Source organism: Lepidochelys olivacea (genome assembly GCF_965140295.1).
Source record: "Lepidochelys olivacea isolate rLepOli2 genome assembly, chromosome: 27".
In the NCBI taxonomy this organism is placed as follows: domain Eukaryota; kingdom Metazoa; phylum Chordata; order Testudines; family Cheloniidae; genus Lepidochelys; species Lepidochelys olivacea.
In genome coordinates this window covers 3,710,506-3,731,633 of record NC_140437.1, presented here as the reverse complement: position 1 = coordinate 3,731,633, position 21,128 = coordinate 3,710,506, and the positions used below count along the sequence as shown (strand labels likewise).

At 50.9% G+C, this 21,128-nt stretch overlaps 1 protein-coding gene across 1 annotated transcript in view; it reads right to left on the bottom strand.

Annotated features, from left to right (window-relative positions):
* Positions 1-21,128, bottom strand: part of ARHGAP27 (Rho GTPase activating protein 27) — a 74,573-nt gene extending 53,445 nt beyond the window's left edge. The window contains exons 1-2 of the mRNA XM_084615955.1: positions 20,898-21,128; positions 6,582-7,472 (exon numbers count right to left, since the gene is read on the bottom strand). Of these exons, the coding sequence (XP_084472081.1) occupies positions 6,582-7,409 (828 nt within the window). The 5' untranslated portion in view covers positions 7,410-7,472; positions 20,898-21,128. The remainder of the gene's footprint in view (positions 1-6,581; positions 7,473-20,897) is intronic.

Sequence of the window (21,128 nt, the reverse complement as noted above, 5' to 3'; positions counted from 1 at the left end):
AGCCACGTTAAAGTGCGGCCACGGAAGCGCTTTATTGTTGCCAGGGAAGACGTGCCCTTAGACGCTAAGAGTCCAGCCGTTCCCCAGGCAAGGTCCTCCCGTCGCTATGGGGCTGCCCTCTAGCAGGAGCAGAGAAGCAGGGGCACAAGTCGCACCAAGAGCTGATGTGCTGTAGCTGGCAGCCCAGAGGGCCAGCGTGCCCAGGGGGTGGAGTCCAACAACCCAGCCACCCCCGCCCAGCCACTGCAGGGTGCCCCCCTTTCCCTGGGAGCCGGTGGGGCCCTGGCTGGCTCCCCGTCAGGAGGCGATGGCGGGGAATTGGGCGTTTGGCAGCAGATGGGGCAGGCGAGCGCCAGGACAGGGCAGCGACTGTTATGCTGACAGTAGATAGGCCAGTCGATCCCCAGCAGACTCTGTGGCCTAAGCCAAGCCTGGCTGCGTCCTTACCCTGTACAACCCCCTGGAAACCGAGCTGGATCCATCCGCTGGCTGGTGCTGGGACAAAGGGGAGGCTGGTCCCCTATCCGGCAGCTGCCGCCATGACTCTGAGGGTGCAGCTCCTTCCCTGCCCCGGCATCCCCGCCCGTTCCTGCAACGCCCCCTGCACTTTGGTCAGTTGTGGAGGGAGCCCAGCACTGGTTCCAGGCCTGGGCCTAGAGCGTCTCTGTGCTGGGGGCATTCCGGGGGGGTCCCCCACCCCACAGCCTTCACGCCAGGCTAGCTGATGCAAAGGGGCTGCAGAGCTGCACTGCACAGGGTCATCAGGGAAGCGTCACAGCACCGTAGCTACGACGGGAAGTGGCAGAGCTGGCTGGAAAATGGGAGTCTCCCTGGCTGACCATCTGCCCCTCATTGGGTGGAACAGTTCCCAAACTGTGGAGTTCAAGTCCTGGTCCCCGGCGGAATGATTCCAGGAGAGCATTTGTCCCGGATTCCTTGGGGCGCCGCTTGGTGCCTGCCCGAGGCCCCGGGGTGGGACCAGCCTCTTCCAGGTTGGGGGCTTAAGTGGCCTTAGGCCCCCTCACCACGAGGCCCTGCCCCTTCTCCTTCTCCTTCTCCTCCTCTTCCACTGAGGCCCTTCCCCTGGCCAGGCTGAAAGCCGGAGCTGGGCCATGGTAAGAGCCGCCCACGGAGCCTGGGCCGCTGTGGGGAGCCCAGACCCTCCACCCACAGGTGCCAACTTCCATTTTTCTGGGTGAGTGCTCCACACCCCCCACCCTGCCCCCTCTCTGCCCCTTCCCCCGAAGCCCCATCATCACCCCGACTCTCTTCCCACTCCGCCCCCTCCCCAAGAGCACTCTGCCCTGGCTCCACCTCTTCCCGCCCCTGCTCCGCCCCCTCCCTCCAGCGCCCCACCCCCGCTCCACCTCTTCCCGTCCCCTCGCTCCACCTCTTCCTGCTCCTGCTCCGCCCCCTCCCACCCACTGCCGAACAGCTGATCGGCAGGGGCTGCTGAACAGCTGATCGGCAGGTGGCTGATGGAGTCGGTGTCTGTGCCACCAAGCATCTGGGGTTCCCCATAGCAGCCCGGGCTCCCTGGGCGGCTCTTACCATGGCCCAGTGCCGGTTTTTGCCCTGGCCGGGGGGCAGGGCCTCAGGGGGAAGAGGAGGAGCAGGGTGGGGTGGCCACTGAGTGGGGCAGGCTCCTGCATGTGTTCCACTTTGCCTTTTGAAAAGGTGGTCACCCTAGTTCTCCAGTGTCCCCCCACTGCTGGTGATTTTATCAGTCTCACAATATTTAGTATTTTTTACTAAATCACCAGCTCCTGGAGCCTGATGATTCTGCAGAATCTCAGCATTAGACAGACAGTGAGCACCTAGCTCTTAGCCTGATCGGGAAAAGTGGGACACTGAGCCGCTTGTGAGCTCAGAAAATGGGAGACAAAGGAACGGAACCCAAACTGGACAGCTTTCACGGCCCTCGCCCGTGGCTTGGCGCCTGGCTGTCGCTCTCTGAATGCCTGGCATGAGAAATGCTGCAGGGATAGTTTCTAAAGCTGACCTGGGAGCTGCTACTAGCCACTTCCTCAAGAACTAAGAGGAGAGCAAGAGTCTGGAGAAGAAAATACGGCAGCTTCAAACTGCCCCGCGAGCTGCAGCAGTTTCTGGAATTGAACGTGTTTGCTGATTTGATGAGCCACAAGCTGCAGCTGAAAAGGCAGCCAGGCTCCCGGGGCAGGAGAAGGGGAGCGTAACCCAAGGGACCCCACTGGAGAACGCTCAGAGTCACAGCGGCCCCTGCTGGTCCCTTGCCGCTCTGTGAGCACAGACAGGCGGAGAGAATTTGATAACTAAACAAGGCAGCATGAGGGTTCTAGCTCTGACACCAGGCTTCCACCCAGAGATCACCAAGCACTTTGCAAAGGCACCAGAAAGTATCATTAACCTCCCTTTACCGATGGGGAAACTGAGCCACAGGGCAAGGAAGTGACGTGTCCAAAGGTCACAGCCGATCAGGGCTGTCTCTAACTTCCCAAACAATAATGCAAAAGCCCAAGCATTAATGCCACAGCACAGTTGTCAGAGAATTCCAGCGCTGGAAAGGCAGGCATGGCCTGAAATTCAGGTTTCCCCACAACAGTCACTCAGCATTAGTGCATGTGAGGCGCCGGCAGTAGAAATGCTGCTGTGAAAGGGGTAGGAAGACTCCGAACTCAAGTTATTTTCTAAAAAGAAAAGGAGGACTTGTGGCACCTGAGAGACTAACCAATTTATTTGAGCATAAGCTTTCGTGAGCTACAGCTCACTTCATCGGATGTATACTGTGGAAAGTACACAAGATCTTTTTATACACACAAAGCATGAAAAAATGGGTGTTTATCACTACAAAAGGTTTTCTCTCCCCCCACCCCACTCTCCTGCTGGTAATAGCTTATGTAAAGTGACCACTCTCCTTACAATGTGTATGATAATCAAGGTGGGCCATTTCCAGCACAAATCTAGGGTTTAACAAGAACGTCTGGAGGGGGGGGGGGTAGGAAAAAACAAGGGGAAATAGGTTACCTTGCATAATGACTTAGCCACTCCCAGTCTCTATTCAAGCCTAAGTTAATTGTATCCAATTTGCAAATGAATTCCAATTCAGCAGTCTCTCCCTGGAGTCTGGATTTGAAGTTTTTTTGTTGTAATATCGCAACTTTCATGTCTGTAATCGCGTGACCAGAGAGATTGAAGTGTTCTCCGACTGGTGTTTGAAAGTTATAATTCTTGACGTCTGATTTGTGTCCATTTATTCTTTTACGTAGAGACTGTCCAGTTTGACCACACTTCAATCTCTCTAGCAATGCCCCTCTGCCATGTACATTGGTCAAACTGGACAGTCTCTACGTAAAAGAATAAATGGACACAAATCAGACGTCAAGAATTATAACATTCATAAACCAGTCGGAGAACACTTCAATCTCTCTGGTCACGCGATCACAGACATGAAAGTTGCGATATTACAACAAAAAACTTCAAATCCAGACTCCAGGGAGAGACTGCTGAATTGGAATTCATTTGCAAATTGGATACAATTAACTTAGGCTTGAATAGAGACTGGGAGTGGCTAAGTCATTATGCAAGGTAACCTATTTCCCCTTGTTTTCCTAATTCCCCCCCCCCCCGACATTCTTGTTAAACCCTGGATTTGTGCTGGAAATGGCCCAGCTTGATTATCATACACATTGTAAGGAGAAAGAAAAGGAGGACTTGTGGCACCTTAGAGACTAACCAATTTATTTGAGCATGAGCTTTCGTGAGCTACAGCTCACTTCATCGGATGCATCGGATGTAGCTCAGGAAAGCTCATGCTCAAATAAATTGGTTAGTCTCTAAGGTGCCACAAGTCCTCCTGTTCTTTTTGCGAATACAGACTAACACGGCTGTTACTCTGAAACCTGTCATTGTAAGGAGAGTGATCACTTTACATAAGCTATTACCAGCAGGAGAGTGGAGTGGGGGGAGAGAAAACCTTTTGTAGTGATAAACACCCATTTTTTCATGATTTGTATGTATAAAAACAAACATCTTCTGTATTTTCCACAGTATATATCCGATGAAGTGAGCTGTAGCTCACGAAAGCTCATGCTCAAATAAATTGGTTAGTCTCTAAGGTGCCACAAGTCCTCCTTTTCATTTTGCGAATACAGACTGACACGGCTGCTACTCTGAAACAAGTTATTTTCTATCCAACTTTGCTTGGTTTTGGGACTGTGAGATTAGAGCAACCTCTGGGAATGTCCCAGGCTGAGGAGCTGTCCTAGGAGGACCATTCAGGGGGGTGTGACTGGGGCCCGGGCCAGCCCCCATGGGGGGCAGCGAAGGAGCACCACCTAGGTCTGCTCCTGCCCTGCACCTGGGGTCCTGGCTGCCAGCCCCACACCCGAGGCTTTGTTGCTGGCCACGCGCTCAGGGCTTTGCTCCCAACCCTGGCTGCTGGCCCTGTGCCCAGGGCTCCATGCCTGCCCCCATCTGTGGCACCAGGCTCAGCCCCCTTACCCGTCTGCGTCCCCTCCTCCTGGAGCCGCAGCCCTGGCTCTGGGGGGTGGGAGGGCACAGACAGGGGTCGGGGGGGGGCGCGAGGTAAAAAGTTTGTGGACCACTGCTCTACACTGTTGTGATGATCTTTGTACAAAACACACCTAGTGAGGCAGGGGCGTAGCCACGGGTGGGCCTGGGTGGTCTGCAGCCCACCCACTTAGCACCCAGGCCCACCCAAATCTGAGCAGGGGCATGGTGCTGCCACAGTGGCCCGGAGCATCACTCGGGCACCAGAAAGCCAGGACGGAGCTCTGCGCCTGCCCAGCAGAAAGCTACGCTCCAGCCACTCTGCCCTGCCATTGTCTGAGCCGCCCCATGCACCTGCCCAGCTCGGCAGGTGAAGCCCTGTCTGGGGCACCTGGGCTAGGAAGAGGGCATCGGGGGAAAAAGTGAGTTAGCACAGTCTGTCATTGCCCATCCACCCCCATTTCCACTCCTAGCTACGCCACTGTTGGGAGGCATCGTTTGAAGATTAAGAACTCGCTGGCCAGTAACACCATGGTGCAACGTGTGCAGCAACATTACATGCTAAGTTCGGACGAAATCAGGACTGAGGGGTGTTTGCCAGACGAGTCCGGGGAGGGGGTGAACCTGTTTCTCAAAGACAAAGCACAAGCTGACGCCTCTAGCTAGGTGCCATCAGAGCTGATGGGCCATCACCTGCCAAGTGGCCGTTCTTTGGCAAGGAGAGGGGCAGGGACACCAGCTCTGCATCTTAGCAAGCAGCAGCCTGGACCCTCTCGCCCCCCAGCTCCATGCCTCCTTGCTCTCAGCTGCAAAGAACTTTATCCAGGGGTCACTCTCGGGAAAAGCCATGTCCCAGGGTGACTGTAAAAGTGAGGGGCAGCTGCAGCCCACCCATCTCTCTCTTTTCACCTCAGCCAACACAACAAGCAGCCGTGGCCTCTGGGAGCAGATCTTGGCCTGAGAGCTGGGTCAGCAGCGCTACGAGACACACGCGGCAAGGGACTTCACCTTGAACCAGGCCGAGTTTGCTCAGTTTCAGAAGCGGTTTATCTTTGTTTTTCTTGTGACTATTTCTGACCTGCACTCACTTCAAGTCTCTCTCTGTGTAAGTCACATAACTTGTTTTAGTCTTTAATTAACACGAAGCCAGTGATGGGAATTGTGGGGGTAACTCCGTTTCGGGCGGCAGACCAGTGCACTGATCTCCTTAGAGGCGCAACAGACCTAGGGTATCTGGACTACCCAGGAGAGGGCTGGCCAGTGCAGAAAACACTTGTGGGGGACGGGGGGGATTCAGGACTGGGAGCGTGTTGGGGTCACCCTGCGAGTAGTAACCAAAGGAGACTGTGGCTGGTGTTTGCTGACAGTCTGCTGAGGCCGGAGCTGCTGGACCAGGGCTGTGGCTACAGACACACACTTGGGGTGTGACCCGCACGCTGTTTGGCTGTTTGTGAGCGGCCCGGGTGGGAGCTATGGCAGCGAAGCTCTGTCAGGCGCCCCAGGTTGCAGGGCAGGGCTGCCGTAGCCCCTTGCTGGCCTGGGTCACGCCCCGCAATGGCAGAGCACTCCTTGGAGATGTTAAAGGGAAATACTAGGATATTCTGCCCCCCGGTACAAGCTCTGCAGGCAGAACAAGTTGAGCTGGTGTCCTTCCAGCTCAGCTATTCAGCCTTGCCAGCTGGGGCGCTGCGTGGAGCTAGGAAGCCGATTGCCTAGGACAAGCTACAGGACTGGGCCTTGAACAGACCAGACAGACACAGGGCTGAAAAAAATAAAGAAAGGCCAGAAAAGCCCCTAAAAACCCCCAGACCAGCCCTTCCAAGGGTCTCCTCATCACCCTGCAGAAGCACCACAAAGGGGAGCACAAATCAGGTGTGATCCCGGCAGCACTTTGCTCGTCATCGGCGCCTTTTCTCTGAGGCGCTCCAGATGTGTAATAGTCCTGAAATTAGCAGCATATTCCTTGCCCCCCCCCCCCCTGGCAATGAGGGAACGCTGGGGTGGGGGTGGGGGGGACTTGCCCAAGGTGGCTGAGTCAGCCCAGGGACCCACAAGTTCCGCTTTGTGGCCCAGAAGGAAGCTGTGCTACTCACCTGAGCTGGTCGGCTGGACTCTGCCCACGGACCTGCCTTCTCCTGTCTCTCCAGGTCCTTGATGGATTCATAAATGTCCTCAGATTGGCTCTTGCTGAGAGGCTGCAGGGAAAGCAAAGAGCCCACTGCAGTCCCCGCCCTGCGTGACCCCGTGTGCCCAACACTAAGTCGGGGGTTGGGGGTGACCCTGGCCAGGTCCTCCAGGGACTGCGTCGGGCGCATGTGCTCGATGGGGGTGATGTGCAGCGCCGGAGAGTGACTGCTCCTCTTTGCACAGTGAGGGTTGTGAAATGAGCTCAGCACCGGAGGGGAGTCTTTCCCCTCTCCTACAGCTCGAGTCAGGGTCTCGCCTTTGAAGCTGGCGTCTTTGCAAGCGGGCCCCAAAGTTCCAGACCCTGAGCACAGGGACCTAGCCCCCAAGTCAGTGTCGCGTTCATTGGCATCCACTTTGTGCTGCTCTTCCTGCTGAGCAGTGCTCAGGAATTTGTACTCGTATGCCAAAGGCTGGTCCTGGCCAGCCCTGGCTGGCTGTAGGACAGTTGTCTCCATGGCATCCCTGGAGACCAGCTCTCCAGGGGTCTCTGGAGGAAGCTCAAACACACTGGTTGGCCGGCTGACTGGGGGCAGCTCCTTCACGTACTTTGCCGGGATGTAGAACGGCCGGGCGTCCTTGCTTTTTTTAACATGCCACCAGTGATCATTTGTTCTTCTCAACAGGACGTACCGCTCATTGGGCTTTATGGAAATGAGCGTCCCGTCCTTAGCCACGTACTCAAACTCGTACTCCACTAGGACGCACACATCCTCCAGAGCGCCGGCTGGTTCCATGTCTGGCTGAGGAATCCCTGCACCTTGGAGCTACTTCCTGTGAACGGTTCCTGTTTCCTCCGCCTGAAAGACACGAAGCAGGGAACAAGTTTACAACCCGCTAGCCCTGTCAGAGCCTGCTTCCCCCTGCTCACTGATGCAGTCTCTTTCCAGTCACTCTCTTTACTCCAAAAGACCTGATTTCAGCTGAACCCAACCATCACCTGTTAACAGGGAGAGGAATTAACCAGCATAGGTGTAGTTGGACTTTTATATTTGGGGGGCAGGCTCCAGTCAAGCCAACGGGGCCGTGCCTGGGGAGGGCGCTGCAGTAACTCAGAGCCTTCCCCATCTAGTGTCCCATCTCCAGCCATTGGGGATTTTTGCTACTGGCTGTCACCGATGGGCCACATGCCATTGTAGGCAGTCCTGTGATAACATCCCTCCATAAACTTATCAAGCTCAGTCTTGAAGCCAGTTAGGGTTTTTGCCCCCACTGCTCCCCTTGGGAGGCTGCTCCAGAACTTCACTCCTCTGATGGTTAGAAACCTTCGCCTAGTTTCAAGCCTAAACCAGTTTATAGCCATTTGTTCTTGTGTCCACATTGACACTTAACTGAACTCCACTGTTTCTTATATATATACTTCCTGATATTTATCCCTCTGATGTATTTATAGAGAGTGATCCGATCTCCCCTCAGCCTTCGTTTGGTTAGGCTAACCAAGCCAAGCTCTTTGAGTCTCCTCTCATAAGGTAGAAAGAACAGGAGGACTTGTGGCACCTTAGAGACTAACAAATTTATTAGAGCATAAGCTTTCGTGAGCTACAGCTCACTTCATCGGATAAGGTAGGTTTTCCATTCCTTAGATCATTCTTGTAGCCCTTCTCTTCACCTGTTCCAGTGTGAATTCATCTTTCTTAAACATGGGAGACCAGAACTGCACGCAGTGTTCCAGATGAGGTCTCACCAGTGCCGTGCATAATGGTACTAACGCCTCCTTATCTCTACTGAAAATACCTCGCCTGATGCACCCAAGGACTGCATTAGCCTTTTCACGGCCGCATCACATTGACGACTCATAGTCATTCTGGGATCAACCAAGACACCCAGGTCTTTCTCCTCCTCTGTCGTTTCCAACTAATGAGTCCCCAGCTTATAGCAAAAATTCTTATTGTTAGTCCCTAAATGCATGACTTTGCACTTTGCACTGTTAAATATCATCCCATTTCTATTACTCCAGTTTACAATGCCATCCAGATTTTCTTGTATGATATTCCGGTCCTCCTCCATATTGGCAATACCTCCCAACATTGTGTCATCTGCAAATTTTATTAGAACACTCCCACTTTTTGTGCCAAGGTCAGTAATAAAAATGTTAAATAAGGTTGGTTCCAAGACTGACCCTGAGGAACCTCCCTCCAGCCTGACAGTTCACCTTTCAGTGTGACCCATTGTTGTCTCCCCTTTAACCACTTCGTTATCCATCTTTCAGTTCTCATATTAATCCGCATCTTCTCCAATGTAACCAATAATTTCTCATGTTAAAATATGTATCAAATGCCTTCCTGACATCCAGGGAGATTAGATCTACTGCATTTCCTTTGTCTAAAAAATCAGTTCTCTTCTCAAAGAAGATAGTACTAACTTAGGTATGTCTTCGTTAGCAACGTTAAAGCTGTCCCAGCGCTGTAAAAAACCCACCTCCACGAGGGGCGCAGCTCCCGGCGCCGGTGCACTGTCGACCCTGGTGCCTGACAGCGCTGAAACTTGCAGCACGCAGGGGGGCGTTTTTTCACACCCGAGTGAGAAAGTTGCAGTGCTGTAAAGTGCCCATGTGGACAAGGCCTTGGTTACCACCGCTTGAATCCAACAATTGCAACAATAATAGAAAAATCTACAATTACTTTCTATCATTTAGGCTACTTACTTTTTGCAGTTCACCAGGCTTAGAACAGATCATTTAACTGTAGGAAACATCCTAAAGGCCGGTTTCAGAGTAGCAGCCGTGTTAGTCTGTATTCGCAAAAAGAAAAGGAGGACTTGTGGCACCTTAGAGACTAACCAATTTATTTGAGCATGAGCTTTCGTGAGCTACAGCTCCGATGTCAAGGTTCCTCCCCCACTCTGAACTCTAGGGTACAGATGTGGGGACCTGCATGAAAAACCTCCTAAGCTTATCTTTACCAGCTTAGGTCAAAACTTCCCCAAGGTACAAAATATTCCACCCGTTGTCCTTGGACTGGCCGCTACCACCACCAAACTAATACTGGTTACTGGGGAATCCGATGCATCCGATGATGCATCCGATGAAGTGAGCTGTAGCTCACGAAAGCTTATGCTCAAATAAATTGGTTAGTCTCTAAGGTGCCACAAGTACTCCTTTTCTTTTTATCCTAAAGGCCCTTTCTTATCTTAATCACCTGTTAATCACTCTGTTTATAAACAAAATTCTGATTCCCTGCCTCAGGGGCCCAAGTTGGGAGAAGTCTCCTGTCTCCTCTGCAGAACTCATGACATTGCACTCTCAGGCTGCCTGCCTGAGGCTTGCAGTTGGGGTGGGGGGGGAGCAAACGTCCCCCCCCCAAACTCCGCCTATGTAGGAGCAATTCACTGAGGGGCATGGTGGATTCTCCATCACTGGCTGTTTCTCTGTCAGCTCTGCTCTAGGCATGATTGTGGGGCAGGTCTCTGGCCTGGGTTATCCAGGAGGTCATACTGGATGATCACAATGGTCCACAAGAGGGAAGTGAACCCAGCTCTCTCAGGTCCAGCCTAATGCCCTGACCTCTGGACCACCCACTGCTCTACTAAGCTCCTGAGGCCCATGCCAATTCCTATCTGAGTCACCAGGAGTCGAGTTGAGGCCGTGGGCTGAGCTGGACCACTTTGCTGCGCAGACCTGTTCCATCACATCTGGCTACCTCCTGAGCCAGCTGCTGAGCTTGCTCCACTGACTTGCCTGTTGTTCCTAGGGAAGCACAGAGCCCTGGTGCACCAGTATCAGATGCTCACCAGGGACGGGGGACATATTTTCAGCAGAGCTGGGTGAAAAGTGGAACTTCAGCTCACCTTTGAATTTCCGGTGGGGCTTTCAGAGCTGAGTCAGCCAGAGCCTGTCCCAGAAAGGGCCTGTTTGCTGGTACTCAGGGCAGCTGGGGCCAAACTGTCATAAGGACAGCGATCTAGAAGAGCACCATCTAACTTGAGCTGAGTGTCCTAATCCATCCCCACACACGCAGCTCAGACTTAACCACCAGCTTCTCCAAATCTAGCCTGGATGGCAGACTGCGCATCACCTCCTCAGTCCCTTTGGACTCTGGGGAGCAGTGCAAAGCTTTCAGAGTGACCCCAGTGGGGTTTGCAAACTTGGGCCCAGCCTCAGAGTTTGGGTAATAAAAGCCGGCGAGTCCAGCTGAGTTGCCCTTTGAGGTTCTGAGACAGATCTGCAGCGGGTGTAATCTGTCATCGTGCCATTGGCTGCAGTGGACCAATAAAAGAGGTAGATATGCCCAATGGCCTGTGATGGGATGGGATCTGAGTTACTATAGAGAATTCTTTCCTGGGTGTCTGGCTGGTGAGTCTTGCCCACATGCTCAGGGTTTAGCTGATCGCCATATTTGGGGTAGGGAAGGAATTTTCCTCCAGGGCAGATTGGCAGAGGCCCTGGGGGTTTTTCGCCTTCCTCTGCAGCGTGGGGCACGAGTCACTTGCTGGACTGCACCTTGAAGTCTTTAAACCACAATTTGAGGACTTCAAAAGCTCAGACATAGGTGAGAGGTTTTTCGCAGGAGTGGGTGGGTGAGATTCTGTGGCCTGCATTGTGCAGGAGGTCAGACTAGACGATCATAATGGTCCCTTCTGACCTTAAAGTCTATGATTCTATACAGCATGACCTCCTACAGCTGCTGTACGTGTGCATTGCTGAACCAGACCCATGATTCACTGCCCAGCTCTCTCTGGAGCAGCTGCACAGTGTGTAACCTGCAGAACCGCTCCCAAATATGCATTATTTAGAATATACTCTGGCACCACAGAACGGGGGCACTCGAGCTTCTCAGTGAAATGTTATAAGACTTTTTGGAACATAGGCCAAACAACATATTTTTACCCTTTAATCTCATTTTTGGAAATGAGTGAAACTTTCCAAAACAATTCAGCCTGAGACTGAGACCCAGCCTGGAAGATTTCAGCGTGAATGGCTGAATTTTGGCAAAGTTATAAGCAACCCAAACCAGGGTCTTAGAATGAGAAGTATCAGGCAATCATAACTAAAGGGGCTGTTACTAGCACCCGCCCAGGAGTGGTGGACCAGGAAGAGAGGGGGCAGGGGGCTAGCGGAAATATTGTGGGGACTGATCTATGTTTAACCAATTTATTAGAGCATAAGCTTTCGTGAGCTACAGCTCACTTCATCAGATGCATATCGTGGAAACTGCAGCAGACTTTATATATACACAGAGAATATGAACCAATACCTCCTCCCACCCCACTGTCCTGCTGGCCTAACAAAGAAAATAACAGAACGCCACTAGCTGTCACCTTCAGCCCCCAACTAAAACCCCTCCAACGCATTATTAAGGATCTACAACCTATCCTGAAGGATGACCCAACACTCTCACAAATCTTGGGAGACAGGCCAGTCCTTGCCTACAGACAGCCCCGCAACCTGAAGCAAATACTCACCAACAACCACATACCACACAACAGAACCACTAACCCAGGAACTTATCCTTGCAACAAAGCCCGTTGCCAATTGTGCCCACATATCTATTCAGGGGACACCATCACAGGGCCTAATAACATCAGCCACACTATCAGAGGGTCGTATACCTGCACATCCACCAATGTGATATATGCCATCATGTGCCAGCAATGCCCCTCTGCCATGTACATTGGTCAAACTGGACAGTCTCTACGTAAAAGAATAAATGGACACAAATCAGATGTCAAGAATTATAACATTCATAAACCAGTCAGAGAACACTTCAATCTCTCTGGTCACGCAATCACAGACATGAAGGTCGCTATCTTAAAACAAAAAAACTTCAAATCCAGACTCCAGCGAGAAACTGCTGAATTGGAATTCATTTGCAAATTGGATACAATTAACTTAGGCTTGAATAGAGACTGGGAGTGGCTAAGTCATTATGCAAGGTAGCCTATTTCCTCTTGTTTTTTCCTACCCCCCCCCCCCCAGATGTTCTGGTTTAACTTGGATTTAAACTTGGAGAGTGGTCAGTTTGGATGAGCTATTACCAGCAGGAGAGTGAGTTTGTGTGTGTATGGGGGTGGGGGTGTGTGTGAGAAAACCTGGATTTGTGCAGGAAATAGCCCAACTTGATTGTCATGCACATTGTGTAAAGAGTTGTCACTTTGGATGGGCTATCACCAGCAGGAGAGTGAATTTGTGTGGGGGGGTGGAGGGTGAGAAAACCTGGATTTGTGCTGGAAATGGCCCACCTGATGATCACTTTAGATAAGCTATTACCAGCAGGACAGTGGGGTGGGAGGAGGTATTGTTTCATATTCTCTGTGTGTATATAAAGTCTGCTGCAGTTTCCACGATATGCATCTGATGAAGTGAGCTGTAGCTCACGAAAGCTCATGCTCAAATAAATTGGTTCGTCTCTAAGGTGCCACAAGTACTCCTTTTCTTTTTGCGAATACAGACTAACAGGGCTGTTACTCTGAAACCTGATCTATGTTTCTGCCCCTGCGAGTTGTTCCCTATAAACTGTGTGTGTGGCTGCTGTGTCTCCCCCAAGCTCCGGGTGCTTGGCAAGCCACCCCCGCAGGCCCCTCCTTGGGATGCTCTGTATGTGCCAGATCCGGGCCCTCCCCTTGGCAACTGCCCTCCTTTGTACCCAGAGACGGCATGAGACAGGGCAGCCAATGTAGTGAGTGAGCCCCGTCACAGTATATTAGAAATGCTAGTTAATAAACACAACTATGACATAGTTGGCATCACAGACTTGCTGGGATAATATGCATGACTGGAATATTAGTATAGAAAGGTACAGCTTGCTCCGGAAGGACATGCAGGGGAAAAGGGAGGAGGTGTTGCCTTATTTATCAAAGATGTAAACACTTAGAAATAGGGGAGACACTGGTTGAAAGTCTCTGGGTAAGGACAAAAGGGGATAAAAAACAAGGGTGATGCCATGCTTGGGAGTCTACAACAGACCATCCAACCAGGGAGAAGAGGTGAATGAGGCTTTTTTTAAACAACTAACAAAATCATCCAAAGCCCAGGACTTGGTGGTGATGGGGGACTTCAACCACCCAGACATCTGCTGGGAAAATAACCCAGCAGGGCACAGATTATCCAACAAGTTATTGAAATGTATTGGAGACAATTTTTTATTTCAGAAGGTGGAGACAGCTACTAGGGGAGAGGCTGGTCTAGATTTTATTTTTGATAAATAGGGAGGAACTGGCTGAGAATTTGAAAGTGGAAGGCAGCTTGGGTGAAAGTGATCAGAGTTCATGATTCTAAGGAATGGTAGGAGGAAAAACAGCACAATCAAGACAATGGATTTCAAGAAGGCAGATGTTAGCAAACTCAGGGAGTCGGTAGGTAAGATCCCATGGGAAGCAAGTCTAAGGGAGAAAACAGTTCAAGAGATTTGGAAGTTTTTCAAAGGGACATTTATTAAAGGTACAAAAGCAAACTATCCCACTGTGTAGGAAAGACAGGAAGTATGGCCAGAGATCACCCTGGCTTCACCAGGAGATCTTCTATGATTCCATGATCAGAAACTCAAAACCAAAAACAAACAAACAAAAGAGTTACAAAAAGTGGAAATTAGGTCAAATTACAAAGGATGAATATAAAAAAACAACATAAGTATGTAGGGACAATATTAGAAAAGCCAAGGCACAAAAATCATAGAATCATAGAATATTAGGGTTTGAAGAGACCTCAGAAGGTCATCTAGTCCAATCCCCTGCTCAAAGCAGGAGCAATCCCCAACTAAATCATCCCAGCCAGGGCTTTGTCAAGCCGGGCCTTAAAAACCTCTAAGGATGGAGATTTCACCACCTCCCTAGGTAATCCATTCCAGTGCTTCACCAGCCTCCTAGTGAAATAGTGTTTCCTAATATCCAACCTAGACGACGCCCGCTACAACTTGAGACCATTACTCCTTGTTCTGTCATCTGCCACCACTGAGAACAGCCTAGCTCCATCATCTTTTGAACCTCCCCCCCTTCAGGTAGTTGAAGGCTGCTATCAACTTCCCCCTCACTCTTCTCTTCTGCAGACTAAATAACCCCAGTTCCCTTAGCTTCTCCTTGTAAATCATGTGCCCCAGCCCCCTAACCATTTTCATTGCCCTCCGCTGGACTTTCTCCAATTTGTCCACATCCTTTCTGTAGCGGGGGAACCAAAACTGGACACACTACTCCAGGTGGCCTCACCAGTGCTGAATAGAGGGGAAAAATCACTTCCCTTGATCTGCTGGCAATGCTCCTACTAATACAGCCCAATATGCCGTTGGCCTCCTTGGCAACAAGGGCACACTGCTGACTCATATCCAGCTTCTCATCCACTGTAATCCCCAGGTCCTTTTCTGCAGAACTGCTGCTTAGCCAGTTAGTCCCCACCCTGTAGTGGTGCATGGGATTCTTCCATCCTAAGTGCAGGACTCTGCACTTGTCCTGGTTGAACCTCATCAGATTTCTTTTGGCCCAACCCTCCAATTTGTCTAGGTCACTCTAGACCCTATCCCTATCCTCCAGCATATCTATCTCTCCCCCCCCCCCCAGCTTAATGTCATCTGCAAACTTGCTGAGGGTGCAATCCATCCCATCATCCAGATCCTTAATAAAGATGTTGAACAAAACTCGCCTCAGGACCGACCCCTGGGGCACTCCACTTGATACCGGCTGCCAACTAGACATCGAGCCGTTGATCACTACCCGTTGAACCCAATAATTGAGCCAGCTTTCTATCCACCTTATAGTCCATTCATCCAATCCATACTTTTTTAACTTGATGGCAAGAATACTGTAGGAGACCGTATCAAAAGCTTTGCTGAAGTCAAGATACAATACATCCACTGCTTTCCCCATATCCACAGAGCCAGTTATCTCATCATAGAAGGCAATCAGGTTGGTCAGGCATGACTTGCCCTTGGTGAATCCATGTTGACAGTTCCTGATCACCTTCCTCTCTCCAAGTTCTTAAAAATGGATTCCTTGAGGACCTGCTCCACGATTTTGCCAGGGACTGAAGTGAGGCTGACTGGTCTGTTGTTCCCCAGGTTCTCCTTCTTCCCTTTTTTAAATATGGGTACTATATTTGCCTTTTTCCAATCATCCAGGACCTAAACTTTAGAGATTAAACTAACTAGAGACATAAAGGGTAACAAGAAAACATTCTACAAATACATTAGAAGCAAGAAGAAGACAAAGGACAGGGTAGGTCCATTACTCAATGAGGGGGGAAAACAACAACAGAAAACGTGGAAATGGCAGAAGTGCTAAATGTCTTTTTTGTTTTGGTTTTCACCAAAAAGATTAGTAGCGATCGGACGTCTAACATAGTGAATGCCAGTGAAAAGGAGGTAGGATCAGAGGCTAAAATAGAGAAAGAACAAGTTAAAAATTACTTAGATAAGTTAGATGTCTTCAAATCACCAGGGCCTGATGGAATGCATCCCAGAATACTCAAGTAGCTGACTGAGGAGATATCTGAGCCATTAGCAGTTATCTTCACAAAATCATGGAAGATGGGAGAGATTCCAGTGGACTGGAAAAGGGCAAATATAGTGCCAATCTATAAAATGGGAAATAAGGACAACCCAGGGAATTACAGACCAATCAGCTTAACTTCTGTACCCGGAAAGATAATGGAGCAAATAACTAAGCAATCAGTTTGCAAACATCTAGAAGAAAGTAAGGTGATAAATAGCAGTCACCATGGATTTGTCTAGAACAAATTGTGTCAAACCAACCTGAATGCTTTATTTGACAGAGTAACAAGCTTTGTGGATAGGGGTGGAAGTGGTAGATGTGGTATCTTGACTTTACCTTTTGATACTGTCTCACGTGACCTTCTCAGAAACAAACTAGGGAAATAAAACTTAGATGGAGCTACTATAAGGTGGGTGAAAAACTGGTTGTAAAACCATTCCCAGAGAATAGTTATCAGTGGTTCACAGTCATGCTGGAAGGGCATAACGAGTGAGGTCCTGCAGGGATCAGTTCTGGATCTGGTTCTGGTCAATATCTTCATCAATGATTTAGATAATGGCATAGAGAATGTGCTTATAAAGTTTGCGGATGATACCAAGCTGGGACGGGTTGCAAGTGCTTTGGAGGACAGGATTAAAATTCAAAATGATCTGGACAAACTGGAAAAATGGTCTGACGTACATAGAATGAAATTCAAGAAGAACAAATGCAAAGTACTTCACTTAGGAAGGAACAATCAGTTGCACACATACAAAATGGGAAATGACTGCCTAGGAAGGAGTACTGCGAAAAGGGATCTAGGGGTCATAGTGGATCACAAACTAAATATGAGTCCAGCTAGTGACCATTGGATCATCCTTCCTGTCTTAGAGCACTGCACTTCTGAACAAGCTGCTCAAACCCCCTTAACTCTGTCCCTTGCCTGTAACTGCCTCCCCCAAAATCCAGAGGTTGCCTGCTCTTGTGACTTTTATCTTGAGTATCATGGTGTCTGGTGTTAAAGCCCCATCTCCCGGAGTCCTGGGATTATGGGAAAAATCTCTGCTTTTTTAAAAAAGGACTTTTTAGTCCTCATAATTGTGGAGAAAAGCTTGAAAACACGGCCCGTGAACCCTGTAAAGACTCAGAGACCAGAAGAAATACAAAAAGGACACAAAATGTATTATTTTTTAAACACTCATGATCTTCAAGCCAATCTCATGACGTCTGCAGGCCTGATTCATGACAGGTGAGTGTCTGAGGCTGGCAGTGCTGATGATGTGTTTCAATTGTGCATGTCTCTGATATGAAATGAGCTGCTTTGTCTCCACCTTTGCCTTTCCTGTTTTCATGTAAGGGCTCGATGCCAGTACCCACCCTGGGCCAATGGAACCAAAGAGCACAGGACTGAGCCCTCAGTTCCCTGGACATATGAGCTTTGGCTATGAAGACACCACATTAGGCTGTGTCTGTGCTACAAACTTTGGTCAACACAAGTTATGTCGGCCTCCAGCCTCCGACCTCCAGCAGCCAAAGTTTGTATGTTGCTCGTGCGCATGCCTACCTGGCTGCTTGAGTCGACGCTGCGTGTACTGACCAGAAGCGCTCATGTCAGTGCAAAGGGTGGTGCACCACAGGGAGGTATCCCCGGGTGCCAGGCACCGCTGTCCAGTGCGATAGCTTTTGGGAACTTTTGCACTGTGGGGTAGGGTCGAAATGACTCGCCCAGGGATCTCTGGGAGCTCGGGGTCAAGTTCTCAGCATGTAACTTTCTCCATCCCATAATGCCATCCATACCCCATAATTGTCATGCTTTTTTTAAAATCCCACAAACTTGTGTGGCACTTTTTGGTGTCCAACATCTCTGACAGAGGCCTGGAGCTCACAGAGCTTGGCAGCATTCTCATGAACTCCACAAATACAGACCGCACGATTCTCCCGTATTTGCAGACCCGCAGGACTTACTGCAACAATGGGGAACATGACAGTTGCTTGGAGGAGAGTTTGCTGAGGGACGCAGAGAAAAACAATTTCAGGTTGTGGCTGGTGCTCACAGAACAGCTGCTGGCATCCCTACGTGCCCTCGCTTTAAGCCAGCGCTCCCCCCTGCACCTTCTACAGCTACGTGTGGGGGGTACTCAGAGCCTACAGGTTCGGTCCCTGCTGGGCCCAGCTGTTTGGTGCAGCTGGAGCTGGGCATGGGGGAATGCGGCTTTTCCTGCCCCCCCCGCTGGGCTGGGTTGGTGCCAGAAGGTGCTGGTGTGCTGCAGAACGGTCGGCATGCGCCTCTGGCATCACTGGGGAGGGGAGGGAGAAGTGGCAGCCGTGTAAATCAGGTGATGAATCAAACTGGCCGCAACAGCTGCAGAGCTGATACATATCGGGGGGGAGCCCTGTTAGTCTGTATCCACAAAAACAACAAGGAGTGCGGTGGCACCAGGAGTGGTTTACCACGCACGAAAGCTTCTGCCCAAATAAATGGGTTAGTCTTTAAGGTGCCACCGGACTCCTTGGTTTTTTTTGGAGCCGACACAGTGATTAGTGCTTTGAATGTGGGTCAGAAAAGAGCCCAGCCTCCTGCTGTGTTCATCCAGCACCTTGCACGGCGGGGCCCGGGCCCTGCCCGGGGTCTCTGAGCGCTGCGGCAATGCCATCATGACAGGAAAACGGCATTTCCTCCCTCCCACGTCACAATAAAGCTACATGTTCTTCTCAACCGCTGCCAGGGAAGCCAGCAAGGAATGCGGCCGAATCAGCCGTGGGATGGAGAATAAAACAAGGAATAGCCTAATGGTTTGATATGGCTCACTGGGGAGCCCGGACACTGTGAGCTGCACAGGTCAGCCCATCTCACAAGGGGTACTGCAGAACCGGAGGGACCCAGAGAATGATCGAGCGCCTGGGAAAAGTCTCTGTGCAGAGACTGAAACCATTGGGGTTGTTAGAAAGGAGACAAATAAGAGGGGACGTGATAAAAGTCTGTGCATAGTGACTGGCAGAGAAGGGAGATTGGAGCATCTGTTTTCCCTGTCTCATAAGAATGAGAGCAAGAGGACAATAAATGCCATTAAAATTCAAACCCTATCAAAGGAAATATCTGTTATGCACATGTGATTAGACTGTGGAACTCTCTGCCACAGGAAGATGTTCAAGCCGAAAGCTTAACAAGATTAAAAAAGAGATTGCATAAAAGAATATGCAGAGTTAGAATAGTTAACGCTAACTAACATTTGGGGAGACGTATTAAATCTCCTGGCTTAAACGCGGACGCAATCTCTGACTATCAGAGCCCAGGAGAACTCATGTGAGGGCAGATTATCCCCCCATCTGCTACTACAGGGTTCTTGCACCTTCCTCTGCAGTGTCTGGTGCTGTCCACTGCCAGAGACAGGACACTGAGCGGGAGGCACCTCAGGTCTGACCCAGCCTGGCAGTGTTTGTGCTAGACACACACTGTCTGTGAGACGGGTTTCCAAGACAGCCCCATCTCTATTTGTCTCTCTGCCTTGAGGAGCCCGGGAATGGCAGACAGGCAAGCAGGGCCCACACGAGCACCTCCTTACGACAAGGAAAACAATAAAACGTGCACAAGAGAGATGCGATGCTTCAGGGTGGGCTGCCTTTACTCTGCTCCCCCCGCCCACCGCGTTCTCCTTTTTCACCAGATACTGCAGGAGATGGTGACCCGGGCGTGCTCCAGGCATGGGGCTGCTTGGACCTAACGGAGCCGCGCTGAATGTGGATCCAAGCAGTGGGACAGGAGGGACCACAGATCATCTCATCGGAGCTCCGCCGCGAGCTAGGCCGGGGAACGTGCCCCTGCTCCCCGGCAGCGAGCCTGTGTTTGTCCACAGGAGCTCAGCTCCAGCACCTGCTGCTCAGAGGCACAATCCTGCATGCTGCCCTCAGTGGGAGGGAGTTCTGTCCGGACCACAGCAGAAGCAGGGTCAGGCTCCAAATCTGCGCCCCTCTCCCCCTCCCTGTGCCTCGCCCCCAGGCTGCTGGCTGCAGAGACACTGCCCGGGAGGCTGGGCTCACTGCATCCTTCGAAAAGCCCTTCCCCAAAGCAGGGAATGGGACTTTCAGAAGTGACTCAAGGCGGGGCCATGTCAGCCCCACCCCTGGAGCCTTGGAAACCCCCTCTCCTGGTGCCGGACGTGAAGCCCCCAGGCCAGCCCGGCACGGAGGCCTCTCAACAATTGCCCTGATGGCTGGGGAGCTGAGCACAAGCATCAACCCTTTAAAAATCCTAGGATCAAATCCAGAGCCCGCAGCAGCCTCCAAACCAATTTGCTACAGCACCTGCCATTCACTTGCGTGTCTCAGCTCCAGGTACAGCCCAAGATTAAATACGCCTGAACATGGTAGCACTGAATAGACTCAAGCGCATGCCCCATTGTAAAGTCAGACTATTATCCATGAAGCCATCTGACCTGCTCACTGCGGTGAAACGTTTAGCATTAGCCGCTCTGCAATTCTGTAATTATACAGTGGCTTATGACCACTGACCTGGAAAACCATCAGACTTCATTTGGCTCCTGTGTGTCAAACTCTTTCATGGGAGCTGCAGGGCGAATGAGAAACCGATGGCCAGGTCTGAGAGGAACTCCAGCTGAGACAAGCACACACGCCTATGGTCTCAACTCCACCGACAGCTAGTGATCCCCCCCAGCTGCCTTACATTCCCTTCCTGACTTTGGATTCTCTTTCAAGAGTGTGAGGGAAATCAAGGCTCTGGAAAAGAGCTTCCCACCCCAGGAACTTTCCGAGAGTCATCCAGCAACCCGGTTGTTCATCACTCAGCCCCACTCAGAAATGCCTGGTGCATTTACCTGCAGGCTCACATCTTGCTAGCTCCTCTCCAGCTACGTCGCACCAGTTTCCATTTTCTGCATTTCCGTGGCACGCTGGTGCCAGCTTTGCCGACTGCTTGAGAGCAGCTTGCAGCCACCCTATGCCTGCCGTGGCAGGAGCGACGCAGGGAACCTGTTTCTGGCTGCGCGCGTTGGTGACTAAAGCTGGTCTCAACTTGCCTTCTGCTCACTCCCTCGTTTCCTGTTCAA